Below are 13,855 nucleotides of genomic sequence, written 5' to 3' on the forward strand. Positions count from 1 at the left end.
CAGGTCAGCTGCACCTCAAGAACATCTCAAGAATCCGCTCTTTTCTCACCGTGGACACGTTAAAAACGCTTACTGTTGCCCTCATCCACTCCCGGCTCGATTATTACAACTCGTTGCTGATCGGCCTCCCCTGCACCAGACTCTACCCTCTCCAATCCGTCCTAAATGCGGCAGCCAGGCTCATCTTCCTGTCCAGCCGCTACTCGGACGCCTCTGCCCTCTGCCAGTCACTGCACTGGCTGCCCGTTAAATACAGAATTCAATCTAAACTCGCTACTTTCATCCATAAAGCCCTCCACAGCGCAGCGCCCCCCTATATTGCCTCCCTCATCTAAATCCATCAACCAGCCCGGGCTCTCCGCTCTGCTAATGAAACCAAACTGAGCGCCCCGTTAATTCGAACTTCTCATTCCCTCCTCCAAGACTTCTCCAGAGCAGCACCGGTCCTCTGGAACGCACTACCAAAGGCTACCCGAGCAATCCAGAACTCACAGAACTTCAGGTGTGCTCTAAAAATGCACCTCTTCAGGGAGGCATACCGCATTCCCTAAACAAACCCCTCTGTACTCCGCCTGATAACATGCTCCCTGACCTACTGACTGCAATCCCTGCTAGCCATCATAAACCACTCCTGCAGTCATACCGATTCTGCCGTCACACGGCTAAATGTCTGACCATTGTCTATGTGTATATCACCCCTCACTCTCCACCCCGCCATACCGTGCACATCTCCAGCCCTTTACCTTCTGTATCACCCCACTATTTGTAGTATGTAAGCTCGTTGGAGCAGGACCCTCACCCCTATTGTTTACATCAACTGATTACTATGTAACCGTGGTTCTGTAATGTTTGTACTTTTGTCTTTCTGTATCCCCCCTGTCTATGTAAGCGCTGCGGAATATGTTGGCGCTATACAAATAAAGTTTATTATTATATATATATATATATATATATATATATATATATATATATATATATATATATATACACACAGTGGTGGTGCCTTGACATAAGAGTTTAATTCATTCCGACACGGAGCTCGTAAGTCCAAAAACTCCTATGTCAAGGCATTGTTCCCCATTGAGATGCCATTAATGAGTTCCAATGCATTTCAATGGGGAAACGAACTACAGGTTAAAAAAAAAATCACCACCTCCGGCGTTCCCCGATGATCTGCGGCGCTGCTGCAGGCTGTCACTCCCTCCTCCATGCCGACAGAGCATTGCTATACACACATATATATATATAGGCTGACATTAACTTTGTTTTTGTAACGCGATTGTCAATAGGACTTTCTAATGTTAAAAACGCAACACACCAAAAACACAAGTGTGTGGGGGCCGTAAGGGTCAAACAGGAAAAGGGTGTGGAGACATAGGGGGTCTTCTCACAACCCTTCAGGCTGCTCTATTTGGGAAGAGACGATACCATCCCCCACCCCTAGGTGTCTCCATGCACTTTTTGGGTGCTCTCCTTTATGGAGAGACACAACATCCCTCCTTCCTCCATCCCAGTCACAGCCCTCCCAGCAGCCTCCTCTTCTTCTATCTCCATAGACTTGCATTATTAGTAAGCTCCTCCCCTTCTAGTCATGTGACCTCACCACCATGTGACTTCCTGTCCTCAGACCTCCTAGGAGCCCCTCCATTCCAGCATCTACCCTGGTGGAGGTACGGGAGGGCTGTGAGACCTTCTGTCATCAGCAGGCCGTATGATGGGTCCTCATGAAGGAGCCGGCGCCCCTTGGTGGATGATGGGAGTCGCTGCTGGGAGTTACCAGCTGTAACCCTTTCACTGCCTGAGAGGTGACATGTGCTCCTCACACAGCAGGGGGGACAATTAGGAGTTTAAGGGTTAATCACTGTAACCCTGCACTGGCCACTGAGTCCTATAGGAGCTGTGAGGAAGGGGCCCACTGAGGGATCTCCGACAGACGGCAGCTCAGGGGCTTTCTGCAGTGACAGGAAGAAGGCAGCACGTTGTCATCTGTAGGTCGGTGTGAGTCTCCCACACAGGGAGGCGCCGTCTATGGAGAGCAGCGCCATTGTTTATTACATTCACTGCAAGTCAGAAGTTGTAGAAGAGGAGAAAAACCTGCGGGAACGTCCGGAGCGAACGCAGAAATTGTAGGGAGAAACACGGAGGATCCGCCGGTGAGCGACATAACTCTATCCGCCATCTAGACCATAGAAGATGTGTGATGTCACCGGTCACTATTATGTCACTACTGTCACCACTATCTGATGTCACCGGTCACTATTCTGTCACTACCGTCACCACTATCTGATGTCACCGGTCACTATTCTGTCACTACCGTCACCACTATCTGATGTCACCGGTCACTATTCTGTCACGACTGTCACCACTATCTGATGTCACCTGTCACTATTCTGTCACTACTGTCACCACTATCTTATGTCATCTGTCACTATTATGTCACTACTGTCACCACTATCTGATGTCACCAGTCACTATTCTGTCACTACCGTCACCACTATCTGATGTCACCGGTCACTATTCTGTCACTACTGTCACCACTATCTGATGTCACCGGTCACTATTCTGTCACTACTGTCACCACTATCTGATGTCACCGGTCACTATTCTGTCACTACTGTCACCACTATCTGATGTCACCGGTCACTATTATGTCACTACTGACACCACTATCTGATGTCACCGGTCACTATTATGTCACTACCGTCACCACTATCTGATGTCACCGGTCACTATTATGTCACTACTGACACCACTATCTGATGTCACCGGTCACTATTCTGTCACTACTGTCACCACTATCTGATGTCACCGGTCACTATTATGTCACTACTGACACCACTATCTGATGTCACCGGTCACTATTATGTCACTACCGTCACCACTATCTGATGTCACCGGTCACTATTATGTCACTACTGACACCACTATCTGATGTCACCGGTCACTATTATGTCACTACCGTCGCCACTATCTGATGTCACCGGTCACTATTATGTCACTACTGTCACCACTATCTGATGTCACCTGTCACTATTCTGTCACTACCGTCACCATTATCTGATGTCACCGGTCACTATTCTGTCACTACTGTCACCACTATCTGATGTCACCTGTCACTATTCTGTCACTACTGTCACCACTATGTGATGTCACCGGTCACTATTCTGTCACTACTGTCACCACTATCTGATGTCACCGGTCACTATTCTGTCACTACTGTCACCGCTATCTGATGTCACCTGTCACTATTCTGTCACTACTGTCACCACTATCTGATGTCACCGGTCACTATTCTGTCACTACTGTCACCACTATCTGATGTCACCGGTCACTATTCTGTCACTACTGTCACCACTATCTGATGTCACCGGTCACTATTATGTCACTACCGTCACCACTATCTGATCTCACCGGTCACTATTATGTCACAACTGTCACCACTATCTGATGTCACCGGTCACTATTCTGTCACTACTGTCACCACTATCTAATGCCACCGGTCACTATTCTGTCACTACTGTCACCACTATCTAATGTCACCGGTCACTATTCTGTCACTACTGTCACCACTATCTTATGTCACCGGTCACTATTCTGTCACTACTGTCACCACTATCTGATGTCACCTGTCACTATTATGTCACTACTGTCACCACTATCTGATGTCACCGGTCACTATTATGTCACTACTGACACCACTATCTGATGTCACCGGTCACTATTATGTCACTACTGTCACCACTATCTGATGTCACCGGTCACTATTATGTCACTACTGTCACCACTATCTTATGTCACCGGTCACTATTCTGTCACCACTATCTGATGTCACCGGTCACTATTCTGTCACTACCGTCACCACTATCTGATGTCACCCGTCACTATTCTGTCACTACTGTCACCACTATCTGATGTCACTGGTCACTATTCTGTCACTACTGTCACCACTATGTGATGTCACCGGTCACTATTCTGTCACTACTGTCACCACTATGTGATGTCACCGGTCACTCTTCTGTCACCACTATCTGATGTCACCGGTCACTATTCTGTCACTACCGTCACCACTATCTGATGTCACCGGTCACTATTATGTCACTACTGTCACCACTATGTGATGTCACCGGTCACTATTCTGTCACTACTGTCACCACTATCTGATGTCACCAGTCACTATTCTGTCACTACTGTCACCACTATCTGATGTCACCGGTCACTATTCTGTCACTACAGTCACCACTATCTGATGTCACCTGTCACTATTCTGTCACTACTGTCACCACTATCTGATGTCACCGGTCACTATTCTGTCACTACTGTCACCACTATCTGATGTCACCGGTCACTATTCTGTCACTACCGTCACCACTATCTGATGTCACCGGTCACTATTCTGTCACTACAGTCACCACTATCTGATGTCACCTGTCACTATTCTGTCACTACCGTCACCATTATCTGATGTCACCGGTCACTATTCTGTCACTACTGTCACCACTATCTGATGTCACCTGTCACTATTCTGTCACTACTGTCACCACTATGTGATGTCACCGGTCACTATTCTGTCACTACTGTCACCACTATCTGATGTCACCGGTCACTATTCTGTCACTACTGTCACCGCTATCTGATGTCACCTGTCACTATTCTGTCACTACTGTCACCACTATCTGATGTCACCGGTCACTATTCTGTCACTACTGTCACCACTATCTGATGTCACCGGTCACTATTATGTCACTACCGTCACCACTATCTGATCTCACCGGTCACTATTATGTCACAACTGTCACCACTATCTGATGTCACCGGTCACTATTCTGTCACTACTGTCACCACTATCTAATGCCACCGGTCACTATTCTGTCACTACTGTCACCACTATCTAATGTCACCGGTCACTATTCTGTCACTACTGTCACCACTATCTTATGTCACCGGTCACTATTCTGTCACTACTGTCACCACTATCTGATGTCACCTGTCACTATTATGTCACTACTGTCACCACTATCTGATGTCACCTGTCACCATTATGTCACTACTGTCACCACTATCTGATGTCACCGGTCACTATTATGTCACTACTGTCACCACTATCTTATGTCACCGGTCACTATTCTGTCACCACTATCTGATGTCACCGGTCACTATTCTGTCACTACCGTCACCACTATCTGATGTCACCCGTCACTATTCTGTCACTACTGTCACCACTATGTGATGTCACCGGTCACTATTCTGTCACTACTGTCACCACTATCTGATGTCACCAGTCACTATTCTGTCACTACTGTCACCACTATCTGATGTCACCGGTCACTATTCTGTCACTACAGTCACCACTATCTGATGTCACCTGTCACTATTCTGTCACTACTGTCACCACTATCTGATGTCACCGGTCACTATTCTGTTACTATTGTCACCACTATCTGATGTCACCGGTCACTATTCTGTCACTACCGTCACCACTATCTGATGTCACCGGTCACTATTCTGTCACTACAGTCACCACTATCTGATGTCACCTGTCACTATTCTGTCACTACTGTCACCACTATCTGATGTCACCGGTCACTATTCTGTTACTATTGTCACCACTATCTGATGTTACCGGTCACTATTCTGTCACTACTGTCACCACTATCTGATGTCACTAGTCACTATTCTGTCACTACTGTCACCACTATCTGATGTCACCGGTCACTATTATGTCACTACTCTCACCACTATCTGATGTCACCGGTCACTATTCTGTCACTACTGTCACCACTATCTGATGTCACTAGTCACTATTCTGTGACTACTGTCACCACAATCTGATGTCACCGGTCACTATTCTGTCACTACCGTCACCACTATCTGATGTCAACGGTCACTATTGTCACTACTGTCACCACTATCTGATGTCACCAGTCACTATTCTGTCACTACCGTCACCACTATCTGATGTCACCAGTCACTATTCTGTCACTACCGTCACCACTATCTGATGTCACCTGTCACTATTCTGTCACTACTGTCACCACTATCTGATGTCACCGGTCACTATTATGTCACTACTGTCACCACTATCTGATGTCACCTGTCACTATTCTGTCACTACTGTCACCACTATCTGATGTCACCTGTCACTATTCTGTCACTACTGTCACCACTATCTGATGTCACCGGTCACTATTATGTCACTACCGTCATCACTATCTGATGTCACCTGTCACTATTCTGTCACTACCGTCACCACTATCTGATGTCACCGGTCACTATTATGTCACTACCGTCACCACTATCTGATGTCACTGGTCACTATTCTGTCACTGCCGTCACCACTATCTCATGTCACTGGTCACTATTCTGTCACTACCCTCACCACTATCTTATGTCACCGGTCACTATTATGTCACTACTGTCACCACTCTCTGATGTCACCTGTCACTATTCGTTCACTACCGTCACCACTATTTGATGTCACCTGTCACTATTCTGCCACTACCGTCACCACTATCTGATGTCACCGGTCACTATTCTGTCACTACTGTCACCACTATCTGATGTCACCGGTCACTATTATGTCACTACCGTCACCACTATCTGATGTCACCGGTCACTATTCTGTCACTACCGTCACCACTATCTGATGTCACCGGTCACTATTATGTCACTACCGTCACCACTATCTGATGTCACCTGTCACTATTCTGTCACTGCCGTCACCACTATCTGATGTCACCGGTCACTATTCTGTCACTACTGTCACCACTATCTGATGTCACCGGTCACTATTATGTCACTACCGTCAGCACTATCTGATGTCACCGGTCACTATTCTGTCACTACCGTCACCACTATCTGATGTCACCGGTCACTATTCTGTCATTACTGTCACCACTATTTTATGTCACCTGTCACTATTCTGTCACTACAGTCACCATTATCTGATGTCACCGGTCACTATTCTGTCACTACTGTCACCACTATCTGATGTCACCGGTCACTATTATGTCACTACCGTCACCACTATCTGATGTCACCGGTCACTATTCTGTCACTACCGTCACCACTATCTTATGTCACCGCTCACTATTATGTCACTACTGACACCACTATCTGATGTCACCGGTCACTATTCTGTCACTACCGTCACCATTATCCTATGTAACCTGGCACTATATTAGTTTTGATGACCTCTCTGGGGATTGTATTTTGCCCTTTTCATTTATTTCTGTAGTTGCCCGTCTTTGCACCCGCTCAAACTCTGATACATCCTTTTTGAGTATAGGTTTCTAAAACTGTCCACAATATCCCATGTGTGGTCTGACCAATGAGTTGTAAAGATGAAGAACAATGTACTTGTCATGCGCCCGTAGACATGTTTGATGCACCCCATCATCCCATTGCCTTGGCAGCAGCTGCCTGACACTGGTTGCTCCATTTTAGTTCATAGTTATCTGAATTCCCCAAGTCTTTCTTTAAGCCATAAACTTCATATGTTTCTTTACAAGTTGTTTTGGTGGCTTTTTATTATACAAAGATGGTCTTTCTGACTTTGTTTTTTTCAAATGGAGAAATCTCTAAGAAATGACCCCAAAAATGTTTGCTCTATTTTGTTCAGGAAAATGCCATCCAGATCTCATTATTGTCAACGGGGTCTGTCCAGCGGTATCCAAGTTCGGCACGTGCTTGATAAGCCGGTTCCATCAGTTTAGTTGTTGAGCTTTGAGGTCAGAACTTGTTGGGAGGATTCTGCTGCCGATGTCATACATACATCCCAACACGCATGTACATTGCAGACATGTATATTGTCACACATACATCCCAACACGCATGTACATTGCAGACATCTATATTGTGCTCTAAAACACTGCAAAAAGCGGCTCTGAACTTGGAGAAGAGTCAGTGGGGCGGTCGCTGCTGACTTCTCCCTGCCTGGGTCAGCTATCAGTCCAACTGATCCCGGTGAGGAGAACCCTGACGGGGTTTTCTGTGGCCTGTAGTTCGCTCTTCGTAAACCTCCTAACAGGTTCCCTTTAACCCTTTCCAATCCACTGTCTGACCTCTGAAGGCATTCTGATTGAAGCCTGTACAGCTCCGATGTCAGAAGACGTCCGGCAGAGTATTCTTTCTGTATATTACTGGCAGCTCTGTTGTCGGGGGGCCGCTCCAGCATGTTCCATACCGCAGTACTGGCTCTAGCCAGCAAACGGCACCATTATATAATGGCAGAAAGAGAAAGCCCCCTAGGAAACCCTGAATCCAAAATTGGATTGCAAAGGGTTAATATCTCCTTAAAGACGTTTTCCCATGACTTGCTTCACAACCACCCGGTACTTCCTGGTTGCTGTTGATCAAAACGTGACTGCCGCAGCCAATCACTGGCCAATGACTTTTTCTAACCAGTGATTGGCTGTAGCAGTCACATGTCCCGGTCAGCAACAACCAGGTAGGACACAGGGGTTGTGAAGCAATTTTAAAGGGGTTGTCTCGCGAAATCAAGTGGGGGTATACCCTTCTGTATGGCCATATTAATGCACTTTGTAATATACATCGTGCATTAATTATGAGCCATACAGAAGTTATTCACTTACCTGCTCCGTTGCTAGCGTCCCCGTCTCCATGGTTCCGTCTAAATTCGCTGGCAGCTTGCTTTTTTAGACGCGCTTGCGCAGTCTGGTCTTCTCCTTTCAGCACGAGCCGCTTCAGTGTGCTCCCCGCTACAGCTCTTCTGCGCATGCGCAGACGAGCTGTCACTGCTCGGGAGCGCGCTGGAGCGGCCATTCTGTACCATCGTCTGTTAGAGGAAGGTGCAGAGCCGCCCAGCCGAGAAGCCGCCCAGCCGCCCAGCCGTCCAGGTAAGTGATGGGCCGGGGGGGGGGCTGTCGCTAGGCCGGGGGAACTGTCGCTGGGCCGGGGGGGGGCTGTCGCTAGGTTGGGGGAACTGTCGCTGGGCCGGGGGGGGGGCTGTCGCTGGGCCGGGGGGCTGCGCCGGTTACCTGCTGCCTGGCGGTGGGTGACTGTGTGCCGTGGTCGGCCGCGTTGAATCCAGGGGTCCGGTCGGCGGCTGCGGGGCGTCTGGTTGTCAGGGAGACACAGCTGGTAGCGTCTCGGGAGCGCGCACGTCGGGCTACAGCAAGCGAAGGGAAAAGAGCTGGTGGCCATCTTGGGAAAATTTTTATAAGCTGCTGAAACGCTGGAACTGTAAGTACAAACCAGCTAGAAAAGTCATTTACATGGGTGATTAGTAATGTATGCTTAATTAGGGGGACTGGGCAAAAAAAAAATTCACTGCTTCCTCGAGACATCTCCTTTAAGCAATGGGAAAACACTTTTAAATGTTTCCACTTTTTGTCTCTAGAAAATGTATAATTTTTTTGTGGTTTTTACATTAGTTCATATTATTTCCATTCAGGTCTCTAAATGATTGAATTATCAAAGATGGAGAAGGACAGAAACAAGATGGCAGAGAGTGTGTTAAATCTCACCCTAGATATACTTTTCCAGCTTACTGGTGAGGTGAGAGATTCTGATGATGTCACATCACATCATTATTATCCATGGTAATAACAGATGATGTCACTGGAGAGGGGAGAGATGCTGATGATGTCACTGGAGAGGTGATGGACTCTGGAAATGTCTGTAGTGATATTTAATAATGTCTGCCCATATACAGGATTACACAGTAGTGAAGAAGACCTCTAGTGATGGCTGTCGGGCTCCTGTGTGTGATGGATGGGAAAAACCCCTGAGCCCAATCCCTGTGCTACCACCTCACCCCCTGATACATGAGGACATCAATGTACAGAAGATTCTAGAACTCGCCAACAAGATGATTGAGCTGCTGACTGGAGAGGTGATGCTGCAGGGAATGCTGGGACATTATACAGTAACAGCACTGGAGGCTTCTGGGTAATGACAGTATATTGTGTTGTCAGGTTCCTATAAGGTGTCAGGATGTCGCTGTGTATTTCTCCATGGAGGAGTGGGAGTATTTAGAAGGACACAAGGATCTGTACAAGGACACCATAATGGAGGACCACCAGCCGCTCCCATCGCCAGGTAATAGACAGGACTAAATACACGGGGACTTTATTATCTGCATGTAAAGAATGACTTCAGTGTCTGTCTGTGTTTCCTGCAGTTCCATCCAGTAAGAGAAGCCCACCAGAGAGATGTCCCCGTCCTCTTCTTCCACAGGACCATCAGGTAGATGGAGATGTCCCTCTGATCTGTAGAAGGCTGTGAAGCTCTTGTCTTCAGTCTTATTAGATGTCTTCTACTTATGTGATGAGGCCGGTGGAGATGGCAGGATTACCGCTGACCAGAGATATCAGATCAGTTGTGTCAAACTCATTTTCACCGCGGGCCACACCAGTCTTATGGTTGCCTTCAAAGGATCGATTGTAATTATAAGACTGTATAGTAATAGTGACCCCTGGTAGTAATAGTATACCCTATATTGGCCCTAGTAGTTATAGTGACCCCAGTAGTATTACAGCCCCCCATAATGGCCCCAATAGTAACAGGGTCCCTCATTAGTGGCCCCAGCAGTAATAGGGACCCCCTCTATTGGCCCTTGGGCAGGCAACATGTCTACAGGCATTCCACTCACCTAGCCTGCAGCTCTGGTCCACCAAATGCTGTTTAGTCTGTGACCTCTGACTTCTCCCCTTGGCGACTGCGCTGCGTATGGGATGGCACACGCAGACACTATGGGGAGTCAGAGGTCACGGTCTCAGCAGCAGCTACCGCCGCCATGCTGTAGGCTGGGTGAGTGAAATGCCTGTTAGGTTGCCACACAGCCGTTGGGTCACATAAAATGAAGTAGTAGGCTGGATTCGGCTGAGGGACCTTAAGTTTGACGTGCGTGCATTACATGAAGGCTTTGGGAAAGAATGATGAAGGTCCGCTTTTGCTAAAACTTGATCATTTTAATGTTATAGTTCCACAATTCATCAGGCTGAAGGTAAACAATGAAGTTGAATTGTGAACCCTGTAATACATGCAGGGAACATCTCTAAAGCTGAAAACATGGCTGACAGTTATATAATAGAAAGACAATGTTTATAGCTTTACCTTGAAATGCCACTATGGCAAATACACATCTTTCCATCAATGCACCCCTCATCTGATTGTCTGTTATCCTCTGAATGTCTTCTATGTGTATTGCGGTCACTTCCATACAGTGCAGACTCCTTTCTGATGCTTATCAGGCACCATTTTGATGTTTACATTTTCCCTGCTTTCTCTTTCACTTTTCTGAGCTATGAATGCTGTGATGCATCAGCACAACATGACATGAGCAGCTATTGTCAGTACCATCTCTGCCTGCTAGGAGGTATTATCAATCACATCTGTAGTCACCTAAATAAGCTACAGGACCATGAGGTAGATGGAGGTTTTAAAGATTTTATACACACACATAGAAGCAGGGTAACCTAGCCCAAAGGCAAACTAATTAGAACTCTCATAAATAATAGCAGAGGGCAGTCAGCTGATGAACCTACTGGAAATGGGAGGAGGTAGCAGGAGGAACTAATAATACAATGAGCAGGACCACTGTGCAGGGGGTGTCAAGTCCTACTATTGTCAGAGCGAGAAGAGGGGGGCAGAAAGTCAATGCTACACCACCACTAGAGAGCACCACTCGGTGGTGGAGGAGGAATGATTAACCCCATCAAGGTAGATATGTAACTATAAAATCTGCTTAAGCCGTATCTCGCCTCCAAAAACCATAACATCACAGGCGATGCATAATGAGGGTTACAACCAGGAGAATTAACCTGCCTTAGCAGTTACTGAAGTAACACCCCTGAGTAGTTGCTCCAGAGATGGCAGACAGCTCAACCAAAACATTTTACTCATAAGCCTTCCTTCCATTCCGAAACACAGACATAACACAACACAACTTCTCCTTTGGTGTGTGATGGTTGGCCACAGCTTTATTAATTATGGTAAAATTCCAAACTTCAAACATAGAAGAACTCCTATAGATCTCATAACATTAAACCACGTGTGGAGCTAAAGCCATATGCCAGCCATCAACTCCAACAGGCCGCCTTCCAACCATCTCCCAGTATCACTCACCGTGGAGGAGCCCATAAATGTCTATACTGGCCTCTGACCACCATCCAACAAAAAGAGAGCCTGCTCCATCCCATCCTAGAACCCCGACAGCAATATGCAAGTTGCCCAGGAACCAATAGATGGCTGCCGAATATCTAAAAAAGGAACAAAACATTAGATCAACAGCTCTGTTGGATATAACTCGCAATGCAAGAAGACCCCCATCTCCATATGTGTTGGACCTCAGTATTTTCGCAAACGGTTCATATCAGCCTGGGTGTAATACCAAGTTGTGTTACTGAATGGTCTCATACATTCAATGATCTTGTTTGCATCTGGAAACTTCTCTATAAAGGCCGCCATTTTTAAAAGAATTTAGAAGCTTGACATTCTGCACTCTTCTCCGTCTCCGATCTTTCCATTCGCAAAAGATGCCTTAACCGTTGCAGTATATCTGACATCACCGGGGGCTTAGCTTGCAGCCAATTAATCGGCAAGCATCTTTTACTTACTTAAAGAATAGCGGGTAACATATTAGAATTTTTTGTCTGATCAGTCAGAGAGTGAAATATGCAAACCTGTGGTGTTAACTGTATAGTCAGTCCCCCAATCTCGCGCACCAGTAGTTGAGTCTCTGACAAAAATGATCTTATTTTGGGGCAATGCCAGATGCCATCTAAGAAGTCAGTTTTTGGTTGAGAGCATCTGGGGCATGCCTATAGTCTTTCTGGACCCCTGGGGTGTGGAGGGACATCAAAACCATATATTGCGGCATGTAGTATTTTATAGAATATTTCCCACCATCTGAGGTATTTCCCACCATCTGAGGTATTTCTGAGTCCCCGATTTCCCGTATCCATCGCTTGAACAACCAAGATTTATACTGTGTTTTCCCAACCCTCCCTAAATCTCAAGTACAAATCTGAAATCGAGTGCCTCTATGTAGAACTTCTAATAAGTAAATCAATACTTGCAATCACTGCCAGTTATTGGTTTCCCTCAGTGTGCTAGCTAGTCTGCCTCTGTTGGTCTCCTGCTTCTGTCATCTTGTCTGCTATACTTTGCTATTACCTGCCAGGTTTTTCCATCTGCCTCAGTTCTGCTCAGTATTGTTCGTGTTGGTTATTTACATCTGCCTTTTCTGTCGGTATTCTACCCTTTCCATCCAGTTACGCCAGCGTCCCTTTTTGGTCCCTAGTGAAAGTTGGAATCGCCGCCCAGTTGCCCGCCTGGGGTTAGCCAGGAGTGGAGGCAAGCAGGCAGGGACAGGGGTTGCGGGTGAGATCTAGTGCACCTGGGCTGGCGTATCAAGGGGAATATACCGTAACAACATCATTTATTTTTTTGGAGTGTGAGTGTAATTTGCTCAATTAGTCTTTCAAACCTGATATATTTGATGCATCGAACAGTCCTCTTGCCAAATTGGCCATCACTTATCCTGTCTTATTCCCAAATTTGAATAACCGAGCCTCTTTACGCGAATATGATAACTGTTCTAGTTTTTTTAGCCATATTACATGCAGTTCATTAATCTTTACCCATTTCCTATGCGGACTTGGCCCTGATTGAAATACAGTATATGCCTTGCGCAAGAGTGCACTAAAATGATCTATATTGTCCTTGATGTTCCTTTTCAGTGAGACTGCATACGAGATCAGTCTTCCCTAAGGACCGCTTTAGCTGTGTTCCATAATAATTGAGGACTATCAGAGTGCGTCTCGTTATCTGATATAAATTCTAACCACCAGCCCCCCAACAATGATTCATGTAATGACAGTATCACTGGGGC

General features: G+C 46.5%; 1 protein-coding gene across 1 annotated transcript in view; it reads left to right on the forward strand.

Moving 5' to 3' along the window:
* The first annotated feature begins 1,763 nt into the window (after positions 1-1,763).
* LOC136629113 (zinc finger protein 271-like) overlaps positions 1,764-13,855 on the forward strand; it is a 31,840-nt gene continuing 19,748 nt past the window's right edge. Inside the window, exons 1-5 of the mRNA XM_066605248.1 lie at positions 1,764-2,153; positions 9,413-9,516; positions 9,674-9,853; positions 9,936-10,059; positions 10,142-10,206. Of these exons, the coding sequence (XP_066461345.1) occupies positions 9,421-9,516; positions 9,674-9,853; positions 9,936-10,059; positions 10,142-10,206 (465 nt within the window). The 5' untranslated portion in view covers positions 1,764-2,153; positions 9,413-9,420. The remainder of the gene's footprint in view (positions 2,154-9,412; positions 9,517-9,673; positions 9,854-9,935; positions 10,060-10,141; positions 10,207-13,855) is intronic.

This window comes from Eleutherodactylus coqui, chromosome 5, assembly GCF_035609145.1.
Source record: "Eleutherodactylus coqui strain aEleCoq1 chromosome 5, aEleCoq1.hap1, whole genome shotgun sequence".
Classification (NCBI taxonomy): Eukaryota; Metazoa; Chordata; class Amphibia; order Anura; family Eleutherodactylidae; genus Eleutherodactylus; species Eleutherodactylus coqui.